Below are 24,403 nucleotides of genomic sequence, written 5' to 3' on the forward strand. Positions count from 1 at the left end.
TAAGAATGGTTATAAGCTGTCGCAGATTTCTATCAAGCATTAATGCTGTATTGCATATTTATTTTTATACCTTGGGTTTTTTAAAATCTATTTTTGGAACAATATTAAACAAAAACACGTTCTGTCTGAATTCACAGCTGATAAAAAAAATTCATGTAGTTCTGGAAAAAATATTTAATTTTACGAATCAATGGTGAGAACTCATTACATTGGAAGCTTTTTTCCCTTAATTGTGTCCACCCACTATGGGTAGATACAATTAAGGGAAAAAACCTTATGGGCCATAGATGCAGGAAGGGACGCTAGAGCTCTACAACCAGGGTATTTTTTCAAAATGTACAGATGTGTGTGACAGATTAAAGTATAACGTTAGGCCCTATATAAATGTGAGGGAGAAAACAACATTGGAGCCATAATTGGTGATTTTGACCAAAAATTAAGTATTCATGAAAAAACTTCAAAGTATACTTACTAATTGGCAAAATGATATATGCTCAGAAAAGAAAGTCTGCCCCCTTGTCTTACACTATACATATATTGTCACTGCATGTTCAGTTTTTTCATCACCCTTTATTTTAATATATTTATACATTTTTCACCTCATGGAGAAATCAGAAATTTTAAATGAAAATAATTTAAACATATGGAAGTAAACCATAAAAGCTTGCATTCATTTTACTTAATTTTTCATTATTTGTGTTTCCATTTACATGCACTTTTTGTGCTTTAATTTGATAGCCTGGATGAATGTCTAGTTTATAAGAAGTTAATTATTAAAAATATGAAAATACTGCATACCACTGCATACATGTAGTACTTCTTTTTTTTCAGACAATTTGATAGCAAGAGAAGGGATACACAAGAGGTGAAGAAAAAGTATTACAACATCAAATCAAAGGTTTGTATGGAGTTCTATGGGAAAATAATTAGTGGTCTTTTCCCTATAGAGACCCCAATTTTTACATTGTAAAGTGAACTGAAAGTCATGAAAGTTAATTTTAGCTAATTATTTGAATATTGAAGACATTTCGAGAGAAAATTTAGCAAATATTTGATTTAGTTTTCTGCGGTAATGGGGTCAGTGGTGATTTGGGGCCATTGAAGAGAGGAGGGGGGGGGGGGGGTAAGAGAAGATAGAAATTGGTAAAGCCCTGTACTGTTGACATGGCCAAAGGAGGAAGGTAAGTTAAGAAAATGTATCAGATTGCTCTTAAAATGAACGATTGTATGTATGCGTAGATTTATGTATGTATTTTGCGTGTATACATGTACCCAGCTAACACAAAAACATTTTTAAAATGTTTTTAAAACATTTTCAAAATGTTGCGAAAACATTTTTAAAAAATGTTTTAATCACGTGATTTTGTATGGTTTTTTAAACGTTTTTAAAACATTTTAGTGAAATATTTCAGCAAAATGTTGTCAGAACATTTTCTCAAAATGTTGCAAAAACATTTTCAATAATGTTTTAATCACGTGAATTTGTATGGTTTTTTAAACGTTTTTAAAACATTTTAGTGAAATATTTCAGCAAATGTTTCTAGAACATTTTCTTAAAATGTTACAAAAACATTTTTGAACAATGTTGTAATAACGTGATTTTGTATGGTTTTTTAAATGTTTTTAAAACATTTTACAAAATATTTCAACAAATGTTATCTTAACATTGATTTAAAATGTAACAAAAACATTTTCAAAAATATTTTTTCACGTTTAATTTGTTTGGTTTTTAAAACGTTTTCAAAACATTCTCGTCGAGGTTACAAAAGTATTTTTACTGAAATTTTACTTTTCTCATTAAATATAAATGATATATTTATATTTTAAAAGAAATAAACACAAATCATATTTAATTTTTGAACCTTTAATACAAACCCATATTCAATATGTTAATCACATTTAAATTCCATTCTCGGTACAAGTTTTAATTTATTTTCTTTCAAGTCACCAGGTTTTCAAAGGGTAAAAACAGCGTCTAATCCATTCACTGAATTTTTAAAAGAACAGAATCACAGAAATCCTATGTTCACAGTATAGGTCGAACAGGGTGGCGGATCTATAAGACTTAGTTCGAATCACATACACTGAAGAGGCTGATAAGGAATCTGCCCCTCGGAAAGAATATCACAACCTGTAAGGATAAGGAAAAGTGTGTTTGTATCAGCCTTCTACATCTAATGTATCTTAAGATGGTCAATGAAAATGTACAAAAACTACTTTAAATAATTATATCAAAGGATGTATTCGCTTTAACAAAAGAATTGACCTATAGGAGAGAACAATTTCCCGGAAAAAACGACATTTAAAAATCAATCTTTATTTGTTGTTTTCTACCGTATATATGTCTAAATTTTTCAAATTTATATTTAATACCTCAAATTTATTATTTACAACTTAACAATAAACCTCCAAAGTTGACCGAAACACCATTTTGTCCATAAAAGCATTGATTTTGCATGAATTTTTGCCTTGAATTCCTTCAGGGCAGGCCTGCCCCTAAATAAAATTGCGATATTTTGATAGGTTAGGATGTACATGTAAGGAATAAATTAAGATAAGATTTTTTTAGGGGCACCCCTGCCCTAGGGTCGACATTCACAAAAAACTACAAAAAATAAGGAAACCTGATTTTCATCACCTGCTTTAAATTTATGCCACTTATTCTTGTAGTCAGACTAGCTCAGTTGATATAAGTGCGGACTTTTACACCTTGAATACTTTCTTTTTAAAGTCGGGGGTTCGAATCCACCTGGTACAACACTTTTAAACTTTTAAATTTCGCCTTTTGAAAGACTATTTAGATTTTTTTTATATAGATTTGTGTATTTTCCCTTTAATTATCTATCCTTTATGCATGTCCATTCTTGATATATAAGAAACACTAAAGAGATATCAAATCGTAAAAATCCAATGTACAGTTGTCAGTCAGGCGGAACGAACCTCAGTATAAGCACACTTTCTTCGAGGACAAGAATAACTCACTATGTGTTACTCAATATAGGTATTCCTGGCAGCACTGAGCTGCAATGAATTTCAATTGTATATATTCCTTATAATTAAATCACATTGATTTTTGCTGCATATTTCAGTAAATGCACTCCCTTGGATTTCATTTAGGCCTATATAATTTGCACACTTTAATGACGTTTTATTATATCCACGGATAAATGGCCTAGACATGAAGAACAGAATTTCAGAGACAGTAGACACTACCTTTATGAACCTTGAGAAGTAAAGACAAATATCAATTACTACATATGGAGATAACAAACTCAGAAAATCAATGAAAGGGTTCCTCCTACCTCTACTAACTGAAATAAAAATTTAGGAAAAACAAATTATTATATGTATTTAGCCTTATGTCATTAATCGGAACGGAAATCGGCAAGCTTTTTGTAGAGAATAAAACCAAGCCCGGTCCTATAGGTCAGATCCCTATTTATAATGAAGTGATCCTTTAAGTTCTTTCCTCAATTGCATTGAAGAAAGAAGAAAAATAATTACTATGACAATATTATTGAAGAGTAATAGTATTTACGTACACCTTTGCCTTCACCATGTTCACCAAAGGCGGGTCTTTTGAATGTAGGAATTTGAAAATACGGATGATGCAATCAACACCATGCTGTAAAGAAATTTCATTTTTAAATCAACATATTGTTTAATGATTTTAAAACATTTCACAAAGACAACGAATACTTAAATCAAGGATATAATTGTGTTGCCTTAAGGGTCCTCCACACCATGTGACTTGTGACGTATATAGAGAAAAAATACTTTTACTTCCGGTTCGATCGAGTTTCTGTAAGAACGATTTAACCTAACACCGTTTGTAAACAATGAACACATGGCATGATCACGGAGTGACCGATGGAAAAGGATGTGCGGTTTTTTGTTAAATAAAAGAACAACAGACGTCTTGGATTATGTTACATAATAATTCGTAAACAACAGGTACCGGTGGGTATAACCAAAAACGTTTAGATTATTTATCCTTTCAGGCTAATCAACCGAGTCTGTTTTGTTGAAATTTTGGCACACTAATTTGTGCGTTTCAATAATACATTATCTCATTGTTGTTTATAAATATTAATAAAACAGTGTGTGTTTCTAGTTTTCCTCTGTTATATTTGTCCAGTTCAGTGGCCAGTAATTACTAAATATAGTATGGTGACGTATGCGGAGACTTGCCAAAGTTTTTGAGACCCGGGCAACAGGAAAGATAACTCCAATCAAAGTACTGAAAGTACTGGGAAGCGCTAAGCATATCGATTTGAAATTCGTCAGAATTATTTTAATTTAAAATGTCCTGTTGTATTGAATTTTAAGCGATATTTTGACAGTGCGATAGCTCTATGTCAAGCACAGTTGTCAAAAAGTATGTGAGTCCTAAATATGTAAAGCTCGCTAGGATATGAAATTCAACATTGTCTCATGCCTTTTTTCAAGCATTATACATTTTCTTCGTATGTCACAAGATCAATTAATTTCACTTACAGTACTGTACACGAAATTGCAAGAAAATATTCTTGCGTGTAAAATTATTTTCTTTTCACATCGCCTCGTAAGAATCTATAAGAGGTCGTATTTGCGTATAAATTGCAATTAATTGGAAGGGAGATTGTATTCGAGTTTTCCGATGAAATTTAAAGCCATATATGGCGTATGTACAATGAAAATTATTAGACTAAAATTATAAGGACTTATTATTTGTATCATTACTTTATATACAGATAGAACTTTTCCGTAAATTACAAAATCTAAGTCAATTGCGTTATAAAGATATCACAATTTAATTTGGATTCTCGGAATTTTCTCCGACTCGGAAGAAAATACAAAAGATTTAAATAACACATTACAGAGAAGATAAAATCGTATAATTAGATGAAACGAGATGTTTTCCATGTTCAGAATTGTATAAAAAGTTTTAATTTAAATGTATTAACTATATTTCTTTACTTAATTTTGTATTTTTCAAAAATATATTTTTTGATCAGTTACGCCATATATGGCTTTAAACTCTAAAATGTACATGTAGCTATACTTTTGCTGGAAACTGTATACATCTGTAATTTGAAAAAAATGTGAACACTTGAAAATGTCGCTAAAATTCCTCTCATTTACGCGCAACACTGAAAGATAAAATCTTCTGGTGATCATATTTAATAATAAATTCATTCTGCGTTTACAAGTTTTTCAAATTGAAGATTGGCATCATATTTGTAACATCGTCATATGACAAAACAACTCTATGTAAATGAAATAAACATCCGTAGAATTAACGTCCTTTATGTCAGAGGTAATATGTAAATATACATTTTAGTATAACGATATTATATTTATCTTTTGATGCTATCCTGTAATCTCTGATATTTTAAATATATGATTTATAGCGTACATATTTGTAGTAACATTAGTGTTGATATACAATATGTGTCACTCAATAGTAAATAATACGTTTTTACATAATATAAATTTTTACACTTTTCTTCTTTGAATTAAAAATACGGCATTGTTGTGCTAGTTAAAAAGGAATACTAAAAATAATTGTTCATAATATTCCTGCTTTATCAATGATTAATAATTCAAGAGTCCAAGAAAGAAAATACCTTATTAATCTCAAGTATAAATAAATCTTCATGAAGGTATACAATATTATTTTATTCTGTTTTATTTAGTCTTCATTAAGAATTGGCAACACAGCTGAGACACATCTTTACATAAACTATTTATTCCTAGTTCCCTACTTTAAGTATTACACCGTTTACTTAACATTTCATCAGCATTATTTCTGTCCATTCTTAAGAACGTTAATTAAGGTTTTAGGATTTTTCGCCATATTCTGCACACTACACGCACAATTTTAGAGCTTAATACATGTATTCCGATAAATAAGTTTTACTATTTGAGTGGATTCGTTGAAAACACATCCACCACATGCTCTAATTAATGTCCGTAGAGCCACAAACTGCCCTTCCTTTCGAATTATGTACAACACAAGTATAGAGATTTAAAAAAGACCTTCCTTGAATACCGTACATTCCTGTCTGTTACTAATTGATACTAAGATGCGAAAATCAACTTCACTGATAAATCTCAGCATGGTGCAAGATGTTAATAGAAAGGCTTGTTTTAGTTACATTGCCTGAAATAATTGTAAAGAAGAAAAAAAATAATTATAGTTTATATGGATATATAGAACGTACCATATTATGTAAGTAGTACATTGTAAATCAATTTTATGTGATTTCTTCTTCTGAATAACTCACTCCCAGTTTGATATTTAAAAAATTATCAAAATCCCATCTGAGTTTTAAACCATGTACCGGGTACGTATTGAATATTCATTCACTATATTGCATGTACATGATAAATAATAAACTGTTTTTTAATTCAGTATTTGCACCATAGAGGCAGCAGTTGTAAGCTACGTGGTACCAAATTAATGTGTACCGACATGATTTAAATGAACTACATATATAGAGAAGAGCATGATAAGAACTGCTCTCCTTACTAATTGCCTTCTATTATTAGAAATACACTAAAATAGCCGAAAGAGAGTCAGGGATTTCCAGTTGTATATTTTTAGAATAACAAGTAGAGTTATCTATCTTGCTTATATAGTGGCGCTGGAACCAGAACGGAAGTAAATTTACGCTGACAGAAAAGCGCTTTGCGCTGCGCTTAGCGCTTTAAAAAGGAACTTTGATACCAAAGATTTGGAAAATGTTTTTTTTCTACATCAGTGCATTTAATTTTAATTCAATTTTTTGATGTAATCTAATTCATTAATGTTTCTTCTCCACAAAAGGAGTCCTTATTGATTTTTCTCGAAATGTATTTCAGAGAAAATGAGTTTTATGTACTTTTTATAAATAAAATAAATTTCTGTAAAAAATATGTTGATAGATAAAAATGAATTTTTATGGTTATTCCGTGAGCTTACAAATATACGAAATGATAAGACAAAGTTTGTTGTGCTAGGTATGAAAATGCTCTGGGAAAATTTTCTTATAACTTGTGAAATAATTATTTTAAAAAATCAGTATAAATTACATTTTAATCCCTGGACAGTTTTTAAAGGTTGATATGCTTGTTAAAAGTAATGCTCAATAATATGAGAGCATAACCTGTGGGTGTGTGGAGGACCCTTAAGAATGAAATATTCAAATCAAATACTAGTATATGTGTATAACATTGCTTAATGCTACATACATTTGTACAAAGTTTACTTATTGATCATGCACTGGTAGTATAAAAGTCATTTTTAAATGATCTTTTAAATTCTATGATAAAGGAATAATTCTTACCATTCAAAGTTAATAAATCCCGAGATTATTACTGTGGTTTTATGGTGCAAAGTCTTCTCATTCAAATCGGCACGGAGTAAGCGCGCACATCTTGTTTACCAGAATTCAAAATTTGGCCTAGATAAGCTGCAAACCACTATACTCTGTAACGCGCTGCCCAGCAGGAAAATTGCATAATAGGTTATCATGACACTGAAACTGACCAGTGTGCCAATCCCTATCTAATGCCTCAGAGTAAAATCCCGGGAGTGGATCACAGATGAAGAACAATTTTTTTTAAAAAGACATTAAGAGTTTTATCAAATGCTTATGATTTTATACATTTATTTATATTTTAAATTTTGTGTTTGTCTATCCTTTCATTTATTGATTTTTTGATTTTGTTTTAAATAAAGGACTTTATATATGTCTGTTTAATCAATAAGCCAATTAACTAGAAATCATTATAAAATACCGGAAAAAATCTTTCAATTAAAAAATTACTACAATTCCTCATTTCAACACTATTCTTTCTATATATTTTCTTTTTTTTTTTCATAAACTAAATTTTAGGAAAATCGCAATCATACTTTATTTGAATGTTTTAAGAACATTTTGAAAATAACATTTTAAAAATGTTGCAGCAATGAAAAATGAAGTCTTTAAAAAAGGAAAACACATTAAATTGAATGTTCTAAAATTATTCCCACAACATACTCTTAATGTTAATAAATGAATTAAATTGTGCCACAATTTCAGAAACATTTTGAAAATGTTTCCAAAAAATGTTACAAAAACTATAATTAAAATGTTTCAATTGTAGTGAAAATAATTATTTTAGTTAATGTTTTAAATAAACATTTTCACTGCCTAGGCCGAAAAATATCCGGAATTTAATGTTTATAACTAACAGCGATATTAAGAATGTAACTGTTTTAAAAATGTGTTAAGAATATTTCATTTCATGTTTTAAGAACGTTTTTAAAACGTTTTATAAGATCTTTAATATTTGGAAGCTATACATACCCTTAGATTAATTTTAAAAATGTTCTTTAAATGAATTAAGAATGTTTCAAAAACATTTTGACAACGTTCCTTCTAAATGTTTCAGAAACGTATTCATGCAATGTTTCAGATTTATGGAAAAGGAATGTTTCATTTTATGTTTTTAGAACGTTTTTAAAACGTAATATAAAAATCTTTGATATTTGAAAGCTAAACATACCTTTTGAAACATTTTTAAAACGTTTCAAAAATATTTTAGAAAAATGTTCCAAAAGGATTTAATCATAAGCTTCTTGAAAACATTTTAAAAATGTTTTTAAAATGTTATAAAGAGAAGAGGAAATGTTTTTAAAATGTTTTTAAAATGTTTAGGCTGAAATGTTTCGAAAAAACCTTTTTACAACACCAATAAAATGTTTTGAAAATGTTTTGTGCTACCTGGGTAACTGTGTATTTATTATGTTTTGCTCTATCTATGTATATTATTTAAGTGTAGGACAGTGACCTGGTGTTCATTTTTATTTAGTTTCCTAGACTTTTGCACTTTTGGCATCTTTTTGAATAATTAAGGTGGCATTTAAAAGGAATTTTTGTGAAGGACAAGTGAAAGGAGGACATTTTGTGTCTTGTCATCTCATGTTTGGTAGTGTATGTGTTCCTCTGGATTGCCCCTCCCCCCTTCCTTGGCTGTAGGGTGATCAATTTGTAGTTTTGTTGTCTCTATGTTGTAGCTACACAAAGGTCTATGTTTTCCCTTTTCTCGCTCTATGTAGTTTCATCAGAATGACTCGCTGCGACTCACTTTCTAATGGTTTCTATTTTTTGTACTTAGAGTTACTTCCCTTAGACCTGCTAACCAGACATGTAGAATTTCAACATGATGATATCTTAACTATTGTGACCTTTGACTTCTGATATTTTTTTCATTAATTATTAGAATGACCTTGAACTGCATGTATCACATTTGACCTTTATTATATTTACATGTAATATTATGTAATATTGAAAAAACATGTATTCCACCCTTGGCGGATCCATTTTTTGTATACATTTTGCTATGTAGAAGATATGTAATTAAGGTAATTTTTAAAAAAAACTTGGAAAATATTGTTGTTTCTTTCATGATTTATGCTTAATTTGACAAATTTTATTGATAAATTTTCATTTAAGCACTGTAGAGGATTTTCACCTTTCAGCTTCCTTGGCCCAGGGAGTGCTCGGTCTCTGATCAGCGGGGGGCATTTTCTCGATATAAGAAGAAGATGGAGACTCGCTACCACCCGATGTCTTTTGTCGGACAGTTTTCTGTACATTGCAGGTATATTTTTCATTTATTAAATTTCCAGCCTCTTATTGTGAAGCACATTTTGGGGTTTGAAGTCAGTTTTTGCTTTTCTTTATTTTTAAAAAAAAATTATTTAAATTCTCCTTTTCTAAGCATGAAATTCAATAATGTAGCTTATGATTGTTATGTATAAGACTACAGATACTAAACTTTGATTTGTTATCAAAAGGATTGATTTACTCTTGTCTAAATTAATTGTAAACAAAAATAAAAGGGGGCACCTGCTATTTCTCTAAGTGTTTTTCACTAGGGGGTGGGGAAACTTTTTTGTACATACTTAAGCAGTAGGAGGGATTAGATAAGAATCAATTAGTATATCAGAGTCTTAAATAATTTACTTTGCATAAGCATAAAAGATTTCTATATCAGTCTTTTTGAAACCTTTGAATTTTGCTTAATTAATTATGATTTATTAAATTTTGGAGCTTTTTACCAAATTCTGGGTAGAATCCACCCTTATGAAAATATTGACTCAATTTTGACTTTATATCACTTTATTAACATCAAAAAACTAAAACAATTCATTGTACAAATATTTTATTTATAACAGTCCCCAATATATCCAAATATCATCACCGGCCCGGAAGTGATTCACTCCTTTGAACTGTGCTGGTAGCAGTAAGGTGTCATCTTTTGAGATGGTCACAGTATCCAATACACTGAAGTCACAGAACTCAAATTTCATACATGTTCACAGGTAGGTGTATAGTCTTTGAAATTACCACAATTGACTAATTCTGGGACAGGTAAGTATGTAAGTATAGGAATGAGAGCACCAAATCCCCGGATGCACACATGGCTTTGTTTGTTATGGAACATTAAACAGAGTACTGAATGGGTAGGCGTTACGCCATTGGCTGAAATCAGGTATTTAATTGTTTTCATTTTAAAGTAAAATTAATGACCTTTGAAATAAATGATGGGATGAGGGAATATTACAGAAACTATAGAATTACCAGGGAAGATTTTAGGAGTGGGGGTTGATTTTTTATGTAGGCTATAGCGTGTTATTTACTGCGGATCTCTATAAGTTGAAAACAACTGCAATTTTGACCTATACACGCCATGGGACCATATATTTTTTTCAGTATTTTTTGTTAGAGCTTAGAACGAAGTTTGAAATGATGCTAAGGATTTTTCTGAAATTGTCATAGTAAAGTACTGAGAGGGCCAAAGGTTTGTATGGAGTTCTATGGGAAAATAATTAGTGGTCTTTTCCCTCAAACTAGTCTCGTTCAACCAGACCCTCGGCAGTCACCGTAAATCTCCGACCACCCACGGAGACAGCCGAGCGTCTGGTTGAACGAGACTACGTTCAAACAGACCCTCGGCTGTCTCCGTAAATCTCCGACCGCTTGTCGGAGTTTACGGAGACAGCCGAGCGTCTGGTTGAACGAGACTACTTCCGTACATGTCGGTGGGACTAAACTCTAAAGCATGCAGTTTGTTGCAAGGGATTTTTCATGAATTTACAGAAATGTAAGATTTCTTTTCAGTGCATTTATTGAAATAATTGTTTGTTTTGAACAATCTTTCAGTCATGTTTATGTGGAGTATTTAACAGGTCCAGTCCAAAGACTATTTGTACCTACGTAGGTATTAATAGCTACCTAGGTATTTAAAGCTACCCAAAGTAGCTATTTTTACCTACTTTATATAATTTCTGCATTTTGCGACCAAAAGACTAAACGGCGCAACATGATGAATACCATATTTTTGGATACGGTCACACTAATGATGAATACGACAAAATTTTGGCCAAAAAATGATTTCTTCCTGAATCGGCAATTTTACATTAGTTTCTATGCAAAATTGATAATTTACGAAGTAATCATTTTTTGGCCAAATTTTTGTCATATTCATCATCAGTGTGACTGTATCAAGAAATTTTGTGCTCACCTTGATGCGCCGTTCCTGCATTTGGCCACAAAATGCAAGTAAAGCAGAAAGTAGGTAAAAATAGCTACTTTGGGTAGCTTTAAATACCTAGGTAGCTATTAATACCTACGTAGGTAGAAATAGTCTTTGGACTGGACCTTTTTAAAAACGTGCACATATCTCGCTAAAAATATGCATTGACTATTTTGTTTACAACTGATTATAGGGCTTACCAGCAACTCTTCTGAAGCCCTCCTTGACTTTGGTAGAAAGTTCACCTGAAAACTGTGATGATGGCCCTCGCTACTGCTTTCACAACCCTCCCAGTTGTGCATTCCGATACGTTCAGACTGTCCCCGATAAGTCTTAAGTGGGCTCCTGTGGCAACAAAACGTAGGAATAGCAGCACCTGGATCAACGGAGGAATAGGATGGTTCCTGGCAGTGTCTCTCTGAAGGTGATCATGGACGCCATTCACAATGAAAAGGATGCTGGCTGGGGAAAAATGATATCTCTGGAAAATCTCTTCTTCCTCCAAAGACTCTAAGGGGTTACTGAGATCCCGAAATACCCTTGGGCGCCTCAAAACAGCTCGGTTCAGCCTCCTACGACGTCGACGGAAGATAATGGCAGCCATATTTCATGCTTGAGAATGGACTTAAGTTTGCTTTGTAGTAAACTCAAATATTTGAGAATAAAACAGATTTTGAGAATTTTTATTTTACTCAACTTTTTTATGACGGCCGTTGAGTCTGAGAATTTAGGATTTGAGAAAATTCTCAGACTTAAGTATGGTTTATGACGGCGGACCCAGGTATCGGTATAAATAAAGGGAATACTGGGTGCAGTATATTAAAAACAATGATATTGATTTAACTAGCTTCAGCTTTACTCCTTTGTCAGAAATTCGTGCTTCGGTCTTTGGTTGCCTACATAGAGTTTTTCTTTAACAGATGGAAACAAAAGAAAGAGAAAGAAGGAAAAAAATAACTACAATCTTTTATCTATTGGGAAAGCCTCGTATATATATGAAAAAAATGGATTTTTGCTGATGTTTGAATTCTACTTGGTTCTTTCCTATTCCAGGCACGGCCATTTAAAAAGTTCAAAATCTGGGTCAAGTTTTTTTTTTATTGGAAGCCTCCATATTTTCTTGTTCTAAATTCAAATTAATTGGTTTATGATTAAATAAGAGTAGATGGATACATTTTTTTCGTAGGTTTGTTGTTTTTGTTTTTATATATTTTGCGTAGAGTTTCAGAGCAAAAATTAAAGCTAAGGATTGTGTCAAAAAAATTAATACCTACTGTTAAACAAATTTCTATCATATAGCTTTTCCTTCAACGTTAAAACTGCTTGTGGTCTGTTGTTCTTAAAGAATTTTTTTACCACTTTCCACTTAGTTTATACTTAAATTACCAAATACTTTAAATTTGATGGCATTGCATGGAAATAAAATCCATATTTTAGCAATCAAAATTTTAGCTCTAGTAGTTAATGGGTGAAATTTAAATAGATTTAAATGATTCTACCTTTTGTTCATCTTTCCTAACTATTCTCTTTTTAACAAGGATTTCCCTTCAAGTCAATCTATTTACCATGTCTCAAGTTTGATTTTGTCAAAATCATTCGAATTGAGAATATGGTTCTGAAAATATGTTGGAAACAGATATTTTTCACATTGGGAATGGGGTTATAAAAATAAATACAAGACATCAATTTAAGGATCAGTTTTTATTAAGAACTTTGATTATTTCATCGAAATTTATATACAAGGTTTTACAAAGATTATATTATACCTACAAAAAAAGAAAAAAAATACAATATGAAAAAAATGAAGCAAATACTTTATATAAGTTTCAAAAAGTGTTATAAAGTTAATATATATATAAAACCGGTTATTTATATATATATTTCAACAGGAAACAAGTTGTGTCAAGTTACGAGGCATCTACATATTATCTTCTTAGTATTATCAAAGTATATAAGAACTCCGGAAAAAACAAACACTTTCCTTTTGCTTCCTATGTGTATAAAATTAGTAAATTTAAATGCCAGTAGTTTTTAAACAGTTATTTGATTGTTTAGATAGTTACCAATCTGAAAACTTCTTTACACTAATGCTCTATCGGACTCCACTACTTGCATGAAGTAGAACTTATTATGTCCATTAGAATGAATTGCGTATATTTATAACATTCTATTTCAATATATAAAATTATATATCGGAGTAAAAAAAATCAGAAACCTTGCATATACCAGACATACAATTTGAAAATATTATTACTACTCACATATGCATGCAAAAGAAACCGTTTTAAAATATAAATTTCATACTTTTTATTAATATTTTAGATTATAAACAAAAATATCAAATAAAAACAATTCCAAATACTTTTAAAAACACAAAACACACACACAAACTATTCCTAAAATACGAATAAATTCTGAAATTACGAATTTAAACATTAAATACATGCATGAAATGTTGATGCACATCGGGATTTATCATTGCCAAAATTATGATTATTTATGCAGTATTTAACGCAAAAATTATCATTGAAAAAAGTTATTAACGAAAACTTTACATGTTCTTAGTGCACTTTTGTCTTTTTTTTTCAAGACAAAAGTATTTATTAAATAATTCAGTTTGGTTTTTTGTTGTGGTTATAAATCAGAAAGATAGATTATGAATATCTGCGTACTTTGTTAACTGTCCACACAGAGAAAAGTATTATTATATAAATACAGAGACAAGAAAACATTGATGTAACCATCAATTGTCGCCCGGGAAATATATAAAGTAAACAATGAAAATGAGTCTTGATCAACAAACCGCTTCGATATGTGTAAAAAGGCATGCGTCTAAATGATGGAGACGATAGTCGCAAATATTTTTAAAAAACTTGTAGTCGGATAAAAATCAATCAAAAACGATACCATTTTAAACGTGATCAATTCCTCAAGTAAATGTTGGCTGCATAAAATATAAATTGAAGTTAGACACACGCATCATATATATTTAAAAATGTATTAACTCTCAATTTTAGAATATAAAACACGAACTGTGCAAAGTACGTTTTATCCGAGAAGTAAAATTCGATGTTCTAAAAAAAGGGACCTGTCGTTGTTTCGATAGTAAATGATAAGTAACTTTATATATTAAATATGAAAAACGTATATATTTTTACAGATTCACTTTATGGAAGTAAATATATTATATATCTCGTAATTTATAAACGGAAAGAACACTCTGATTAACAATCTTTTCAATGTTTAGAAAACCTTTAATTCTACATAACTACTCCCACCCCAATCCCCATACACCAACACTTAAACTTATATGTATAGAGCAGCCCGGTCCTCCGGGCTGCAATAAGTATTATGATGTACATACAACAATAAGTATTATAACGTCCAATTAAAGCGATAAGTATTATATGACATCCATATAGCAATAAGTATTATAACGTCCATATTGCGATAAGTATTTTGACGTCCATTTAAGAAATACACAACGTTATTCAGTATGAACACTATGACAATGAATAATCGTTGTTTATTCCTTATATTTGTATATTTGCATTCTTTAATTTTTTTTCAAAAATATCAGAGGAAATCCTGACTTACAAAAGGACTCGGCTTCTTTTCTTCAGTAAAGAAAAACATCTGGATACAAGCAACACCGTAATCACATAAATTGACCATTTATTATTCTTTTATTATGAGTAATTTTAATTACTGTCCTGTTGTTTGGCACTTTTGCGGAGAAAATAATACAAGAAAAGTTGAAAAAATCCAAGAAAGAGCTCTCAGATTTATTTATGATGACATGAACAGTACTTATGAGGAATTATTACTGAAGTCAGGCTTACCAACTTTAAAAATTAGAAGATTAAGAACAATGGCTATAGAAGTTTTTAAAATTTTAAAGAATGAGAGTCCTGCATATTTATCTGATTTATTTACTTTTAAAGAAACCACATATAATTTTAGGAAAACTAATACAGTACAGGTACCTAGGGTTAGAACTACAAAACATGGATTACACTCTTTTAGATATGCAGGAGCCAAACTATGGAATGAACTCCCTGAAACAATTAGAAATATATTAATGCAACTACAATTACTCAGTTTAAAAGTTTAATTAACAATTGGAATGGAGACTCCTGTAAGTGTGGCTCCTGCAGATCTTAATCCTTAGATCTTAATCCTCAAATCTTAATCTTCAGTTTTTGCTCAATTTCTTTTTAGTTCCCTTTTTATTTATTTATTTATCTATTCTGGTATTGTTCTTCTGTTTTAAGTTTATTCTGTTTTGTTTGCTTTAAAAGTGAGTAAATTTAGTAGTCATAAATTTATAGTATTAAAAAAAAATATATATATATATATACTTTTAACTAAACAAATTTGCTATATTTTATCAAAATATAAAACATTTTTATCAAATATAAAATCCATAGACTAAATTTTTAGAGCATAAGTGCTACTTGGACACTCATTTATATTTATTTCCTGTGTTGTCTTATTTATAATTATGCATGATATATGTGCTTTCTGTGTCGTTTTGTGTGTATATGTGTAAATATTGCTTGCTGTGATGCATGACAATGTGATTCTAACTGTTTTATATGTGTAGATAGTTATTTATGATATGTAGTACTAATATAATGTCGGTCAAAAGCTCTACAGAGCTTATGTTTATGTTATAAAAATCCGACTCAAAATAAAATTTTCTGATTCTGATTCTCTTAATATTTGTTTTTATGCAGTTGTGACTTTATTGAAACCCTCTGACAAAAATTAACAATTTAACACTATGATGAAAAATGAGAATGCTCTTATAATGATAATTACTCCAGAATGCTTTTCTATAATTTTTTTATTTTAATTTTTCTATTTATTTTTAATAGCGGAAATCATTCTTAAAATAGATATATATATACTATTTAAAGAAATTTTCTCTTTCTGAATGTTATCATCCAAGTGTGGAGAGTTATCGTTCTTTGTACAAATATGCATGATACAAAAAAATAAAATAAAAACATGGCAGTTCTCTACAATTTTTAAAAAGTTTTATGATACAATTAAATACATTGACCAAAATTGAATGTTTAAAGATATAAATGCAGCCATTTTGAATAGTCTGAATTTCTTTTTTTTCAAAGAATATCATTAAAAACTTATATTTATTCCTCTTACGAAACATTTCATATATATACTTCTTAACACGTTTTCTTAGTGTAGTAAAACTTGTTCTACACGAGTGTGATAGAGCAATTGCACTCATAGCAAGAGCAATCGCGTCTATAGTACTATGAACGCAGTTGATTACTACATGTTCATAGTGAGACAGAGCGGTGGATATGCAAATATAAAGCGATATTTATCATAACGTTCACTAAAGTGATCAGTATTATGATGTCCATATTGTATGGTGTCCGGATAGGGCCATTTGCCTTAGCGCGACATCGCGTTCAGATAAACGAGACATCGCGCTAACACACAACACGCCGTCGCGCCAACGCAACTTTGCACAACACGCCGTCGCGCTAACATAATTTTGCATAACGCGCCGTCGCGCTAACACACAACACGCGCTAACACAACTTTGCAGAACACGCTGTCGCGCTAACACAATTTTGCACAACGCGTCGTCGCGCTAACACGCAACATGCCGTCGCGCTAACACAACTTTGCACAACACGCCATCGTGCATTGCGTTAGCATGACGGCGTGTTGTGTGTTAGCGCGACGGCGTGTTGTGCAAAGTTGTGTTAGCGCGACGGCGCGTTGTGTGTTAGCGCGACGGCGCGTTGTGCAAAGTTGCGTTAGCGCGACGGCGTGTTGTGTGTTAGCGCGACGGCGCGTTTATCTGAACGCGATGTCGCGCTAACGCAAATGGCCCTATCCGGACACCATAATATTGCGAAAAGTATTATGACGACCATAATTATAGCGATAATTATTATAACATCCATATGGTGTGGCAACGCACTATGAAAAAATTACGCACTTAGAAAAATTTTTTCAAAGTGCGTTAAAATTGGGACAAAATCAACGCACTTTGAAAAAAATTTTCAAAGTGCGTTAAGAGTCTACATCAATATATTTTACCATGGAGACACTTAACGCACTTTAAAAAAAAATAATATTTTAGTAATGGAAAGATTTTATCAGTTATTTATCTTTCAAAAAACTAACTCTTACCCTAACCTAAAAAAAAGAATTGATTTACTCCCTTCGAAAAGAGGAGAAGACGGGGATAAGATCCCTCAGTCCCAATCTTTATCTTTCCAATACATAGGTGTCGGTAACAAACGGGGGAGGGGAGAAATAAACCCCAAAAGCGTAAGCTGCATTTTCAATGCTTATATGATGTATATATATATATATATATATATATATATATATATATATATATATATATATATATATATATATATATATATATATGCTATACTCAAAACATTCATATAATTATGTATTTACCTACATGGTATGACGTTGAAAACTTTCAATATTATATTAGTTAATTAAAACAGATGAAACTGGAAATTTTTAAGTACAGTTAAACGTATGAGAGAGAAAAAAAATTCTAATTTTGAACAATCAAATTGCCTCATTTTTTATTATGATAAATTCAAAGTTACTTAAAGCTGTCCACTGTTAGTGCCCCTTTACGCCTTTACATCTACTTATCAAAGACTAGAATAAAAAAAAGAAACGAATTAATAATCTTAAACAATCGTCACTCTTTTTTCAAAGCCCTTTTCTCTTTTATTTTACGAATACCTCAAATATTGAAAACGTCAATATCTCAGGTCCTGAAGTGACTTTATCATAGAAAACGTTGTCCAACCAGGATCTGTTATTTATCATAGCGATTATTTGTAGGATATTAATCAATCATTACATTTTATTCAAAGTGCGTTAATATGGTTGATTTTAACGCACGTTGAAAAAAAAATTAAGTTTTAAAAGTGCGTTAGCTTGGTCCCAAATTTTTTTTTCAAAGTGCGTTGTAACATATAGCGATAAGTATTATGATGTTCATATAGCGATAAGTATTATGGTGTCCATATTGCGATAAGTATTATGACGCCATACAGAGTTTAGTATCGGTATAATGATTTACTTCAAATAATCCTACAGAAAAAAGTGCATGTTTGCATAACAGAGAAATAGTCAGATTATTGAGACAAAATTAATATTAAAGTGTTGTGAAAGATTTGTCCGGATGAAATACATTGTAAATAACTTAAAGATTTAAAGAAATATCTAGTAGATACTTAAATTTTTTTTTGTGGTTGTGGCTGTTTTTGTTTGTATATAACATACAGAATTAATCATTTCAAGAGCAAAATAAACCGTTACAGTCATTAGCTTATAATACAAAATCAAATATTAAACATCAGGGATTTAAACTGAATAACCTCCAAAACTTGTTTTCCGTGCAATATGAGCGTATTTAGCATAAGTTATATTTATCCAGACTTTTGATCCTCTTGATAAGTTATGTACAACTGAAAACGACACAATGTTATACTCATTTTCACTAGTAAAACAGGCCGTTTCTCCAACTCTTTTGTTGTCAATATGGAGACCAATGTGTACATTTTCAACCTTGCACTCGAGTGAGACAAAGAAAACGAACATTCCGGGTCTGTCGCTCTGGAATACACCTGTATCCTTGTCATATAAGCCCCCAATATTGCTTCTAACATCTTTACATACTAAAGTGTCGTTTGTATTGACTCTGGCTGGACTTCCAATATACGCAGTAAAGCCAACCTTTGTCGAAAAGCCTTTACCTTGAGAAAAAAATGCTTCAAAATACACACATGGATTTCTTAAAATGAATTTGGTGACAATAATCAATTAAAATTCATATATTCACATGACTTTAATTTTTCAATCGTCGAATTCTATTACTTATGCAGCAATATGCCTTCATCGCCTGCATACGGAGCTTATATCTATCAGTTGATTCGATATGCAAAAGCATAAGCTCTACGTATGAACATTTGCTCGAACGCAGTAATTTAATGTCAAACAAGTTGATGAAATAAGAGTATCAACCCATCTCATTTAAAATCGTTATTTCATATGTTCTATGGTCGATACAATGACCTTGTCAGCAAATATAATCTATGAATCATTTAGTCAATGCAGACTGACATTTTTCACATTTATCATTAGGCCATTATTTACACACTGAATTGTCGACGGATTTTTTCCGTTATCTCTCGATCATGACAAGGAGCACACGGCGGGTGTGACCGGTTAGATGGAGATGCTCACTCCCCCTTGGCTTCTGACCCCATCTCTGATGTTCTACATGTCTTTGTTTGCTCTGCTTCTGGCTTGCATATTGTTGGAATGGACTTTTTGAGCTTTAATTCTGTTTGTTATCTCCATATATCTTATTCTAGAATAAATTGTAGCATAATACGTCTGAGGTGACTCATTTTACAGCGGTTATGTTTTGTCTGGGTAAAGCTTTAAGTTAAGAGTAATTGCCGGACCCAGCAATATCTCTTTGTAAGGACGTTATGAAGTTTAGGAACTCCGTATATGTAGAGTAGATCGAACTCAGTTTGGTTGATTGCAAAAAGTATAAGGCCTAAGTAGCGACGTGTGATTTTAGAAGAATTTCATATTTACAACGCGAACTCTGAAATAATTTGGATTGCCAGATGTAGTAAAACAAATAAAGTTCTTTTCAAGTACAATTTGAATTAAATAATGAACCTACAAACAAAGACGATTGTAACAAGGATCAATTTAGCACCTGTTTATGTAATCTTGATATGGTTTATACAATTACAGAGTATTCTTTACTATCTAGAGTCTATTTCTACTTAGAATGTTAAAAGAATGCACAGTTCTTATGAAAAGGCTATATGTAGAAAAAAAAATCCTTTTCAAAACTTAACAAATTTTCCATCTATAAGAAATATTACGCTTTCTTTTTATTATATTTTAAGGGTCCTCCACACCATGTGACTTGTGACGTATATAGAGAAAAATACTTTTACTTCCGGTTTGATCGAGTTAATTCTGCATGAACGATTTAACCTAACACCGTTTGTAAACAATGAACACGTGTCATGATCACGGAGTGACCGAAGGAAAAGGATGTGCGGTTTTTTTGTTAAGGAGGCTCATTACACCACTTTTTGATGACGTACTACACAAAAAATAAACCTCCATTGTGTCGACTTTTAGATGTAATGTCAAACGTTCCTTAGTGTTTTGAGTCTTGGGTAATTACGAAAGATAACTCTTGAAAGTGGACTTTTTATACAAAATATATTTTAAATTGAATTTTTCATTTCGTTTAAACAGTCTTCATTCAATTTGACACATGTAATTCAATGAAATACATTCCTTGTCTCTTCAGAACTCATTTTCTTAATGTTTTATGCATATATTAAAAAGATAATGACATCAATTGTTTTTTTTAGGAAAAAATCATTTTTTTAATCAAATTATTATTAGGTATTATAAGGTATTTTCGCTGTGTGTACTTGTCTGAAGAAGATGCCCATCATTTGACACTAAAAGTTCTTAAATTCTGTTAATAATAAACTTGAAATGAAACATTTAACTAAAATTAGACGAAAATTAAAAAAATTCAATAAAAATATTTATGATATCAATACCTCCATCTGGATATTTGACATCTACATTATAAGTGGTGCTGTATTGAAATCTAAAATAAACTGTGGATGTAATGAGCCACCTTAAATAAAAGAACAACATACGTCTTGGATTATGTTAATAATAATAATTCGTAAACTACAGGTACCGATGGGTATGACAACAAACGTTTAGGTTATTTATACTTTCAGGCTAATCAACCGAGTCTGTTTTGATAGTTGAAATTTCGCACACTAATTTGTGCGTTTCAATAATACATTATCTAATTGTTGTTTATAAATATTGATAAAATAGCGTGCGTTTCTAGTTTTCCTCTTTTATATTTGTCTAGTTCAGTGGCCAGTAATTACTAAATATAGTATGGTACGTGACGTATGCGGAGACTTGCCAAAGTTTTTGAGTCCCGGGCAACAGGAAAGATAACTCCAAAAAGGAACTTTGATACCGAAGATTTTGAAAATGTTTTTTTCTCAATCAGTGCATTTAATTTAATTCAATTTTTTGATGTAATCTAATTCATTAATGTTTCTTCTCCACAAAAGGAGTCCTTATTGATTTTTCTCGAAATGTATTTCAGAGAAAATGAGTTTTATGTACTTTTTATAAATAAAATAAATTTCTGTAAAAAATATGTTGATAGATAAAAATAAATTTTTATGGTTATTCTGTGAGCTTAAAAATATACGAAAGGATAAGACAAAGTTTGTTGTGCTAGGTATGAAAACGGTTTGGGAAAAATTTCTTATAACTTGTGAAATTATTATTTAAAAAAAGCCGTATAAATAACATTTTAATCCCTGGACAGTTTTTAAAGGTTGATATGCTTGTTAAAAGTAATGCTCAATAATATGAGAACATAAGCTCTGGGTGTGTGGAGGACCCTTAACTTTTATGCATTTGACATTGAAATTGGTAAAAGATAAAAGATAAACATATTGTAATTTTAGAAACAAATTTCATATCGATAAGGAGTGCCTATATATTTTGTGACGATATAATTAAAGAAAAAGATATCAATTTATTAAGCTACAAATCTAAACAAAATCTACAAGCCAAACGGCATTAAACAGATCCCTGACAATGCAAGAGGTAGATGTGATCAGTTGATACATTGATTATTACAAATTATACTTACCAAGAGGATGGTAACTTTTTAATTCATTTATTTCAGTCCTCAGTCTCGTTACTTCCTGTCGCAATCTCTCTGTTTCTTCTACTTTGCGGCCATCGTTTGGAAAAAGAGCTTGAAAACTAGCTCCTTTTAGTAGATTCATCACGCTGAGTGTAAGCGCGTATGTAACAATGTACTTCATGCTGTGCTTGATTGTTTAGATATAATGTGGAAAGAATTTGACGGTTTCCCAATATAAAGCAAACATTACACGCACTACTTTGCGCATAGATGCATCAAGTGGGTAACAGTTAAAAATAGACTTAAAGTGGTGGTAGCATAGCGCTAAAACTTTTGGAAAAGCTCTGAAAATAGACTTTAAAATTTCAACCCTTTCTATAGATATATACTGTTAACCAACTTTTATTCGCGTGCGAGAATTTTTCGCGAACTTCGCGAGACCCTCGTTATCGCGAATATTTCTCGCCGCGAACCAGTCCTTAAAGTCTCTGTGTCTATTAAAAACATATTCAAAAAGGCTTGATCGTGAAAAGTAATCGTCGCAAACTAGTTTTACTCCAGTAAATCGCAAAATAAAGTCGTCACAAAAAAAATTGGTTTACAGTAATTGATATTCACACCAACACCTAGTGATTCTAATCTTCAGGAATTTTCTAAGGATATCAAGGAATATACAAGAAAATTAAGATTAGCAGAGTTTTTTTCATAAGGATGACAAAGACGAGAGCACGTGTGAAAGTGATCTGGTAAGGAACAAATCAAATTTTAATCCAAAGAAAGGAAGGAACAGTCTCCTTGACACCGTTTGTAAAAAAATAATACAAGAAGTAATTTACAAAAAGAAAAGGAAAAGGCTGTTCAATCACTGACAAACGATAGTTCAATCGTAATCAAAGAAGCAGACAAGGGAGGGGCAGTAGTGATTATGAACACAGAATACTACAAATCAAAAATATTACAAATGCTCAATAACAGCGAGTTTTACGATGAAATATCAGAAAACAGTGACAAAAAGACAATGCGAAAAATCAAAAACTTGATTAAAAACCACAACACAACGTCCTGTTTAACAGTCAAAGAAGAGGACTTCTTAATAAATTTTGATTTCAGAGAAAGTGCCTTTTATGGACTTCCTAAAATACACAAGTCTAAAACAATAAAGGAAGCGATTAAAATACAAAACTCTACATATGTTACATGTAACGACCCGGAAGATCTCACATTTAGATCTATCGTAGGTGGACCAAATGCTCCTACACAAAGGCTGAGTCATCTTATAGACATATTACTGAAACCTTTATGTTTAGAATTAAAAAGTTACGTTCGTGATGATCTGGATTTTCTGAGACATCTACCTGAAAAGGTTAGTCATAATGCCAAACTAGTCACAATGGATGTTACCAACTGGTACACTTATATTACTACTGATCTTGGTGTCAAGGCGCTCGAATACTGGATTGATAAATATCCACAAAAAATTAATCAGCGTTTCAGCAAAGACTTCATCCTAGAGGCTAGTAAGATAGTATTGCAAAATAATTTCTCCTTTAACGACAAGCATTATGCACAAAAGAAAGGAACAGCAATGGGAACGAAAATGACCCCTACTTATGCCAACCTTACACTAGAATATCTAGAAGAAAAGATATATGAAAGAACAACTCGGTGATTTGACCAACAAATTACAGAAAATAAAAAGAACAATTGAAAAAGATACCTCGAGGATTGTTTTATAGTTTGGAATGACAGCGATGCGAATCTAGCAGCTTTCCTAAATATTATAAATGATCTAGATCTTGATATTAACTTCACAATGGAAGAAAGTTTACAAAGTATTCCATTTTTGGACGTCCTAATTAAAAAAGATGGAGAATATCTTTCGACAGACATATACTACAAACCGACGGACACCCATCAGTATCTTCATTTCAGTTCCTGTCATCCTAGCCATACGAAACGCTCGATCCCGTACAGTTTAGCTAGAAGAGTCTGCACAATAGTCAGCGACGAGAGAACAAGAGTTGAACGTCTAATTGAGTTGAAAAAATATTTACTTGAACAATGTTGTCCTTCCGGAATCATTGAGGA

General features: G+C 31.3%; 1 protein-coding gene across 1 annotated transcript; it reads right to left on the reverse strand.

Moving 5' to 3' along the window:
* Positions 1-18,867: 18,867 nt before the first annotated feature.
* LOC134277539 (uncharacterized) lies at positions 18,868-22,554 on the reverse strand. Its single transcript, XM_062759864.1, has 2 exons — positions 22,319-22,554; positions 18,868-19,331 (listed from the first exon to the last, which is right to left on the reverse strand). The coding sequence occupies exons 1-2, from the start codon at positions 22,494-22,496 to the stop codon at positions 18,940-18,942; spliced, it is 570 nt and encodes a 189-aa protein (XP_062615848.1). The 5' UTR covers positions 22,497-22,554; the 3' UTR covers positions 18,868-18,939.
* Between the last annotated feature and the right edge of the window lie 1,849 nt (positions 22,555-24,403).

This window comes from Saccostrea cucullata, unplaced genomic scaffold, assembly GCF_032062105.1.
Source record: "Saccostrea cucullata isolate Sc308-1 unplaced genomic scaffold, CSIRO_AGI_Scuc_v1 ctg955, whole genome shotgun sequence".
NCBI lineage: Eukaryota > Metazoa > Mollusca > Bivalvia > Ostreida > Ostreidae > Saccostrea > Saccostrea cuccullata.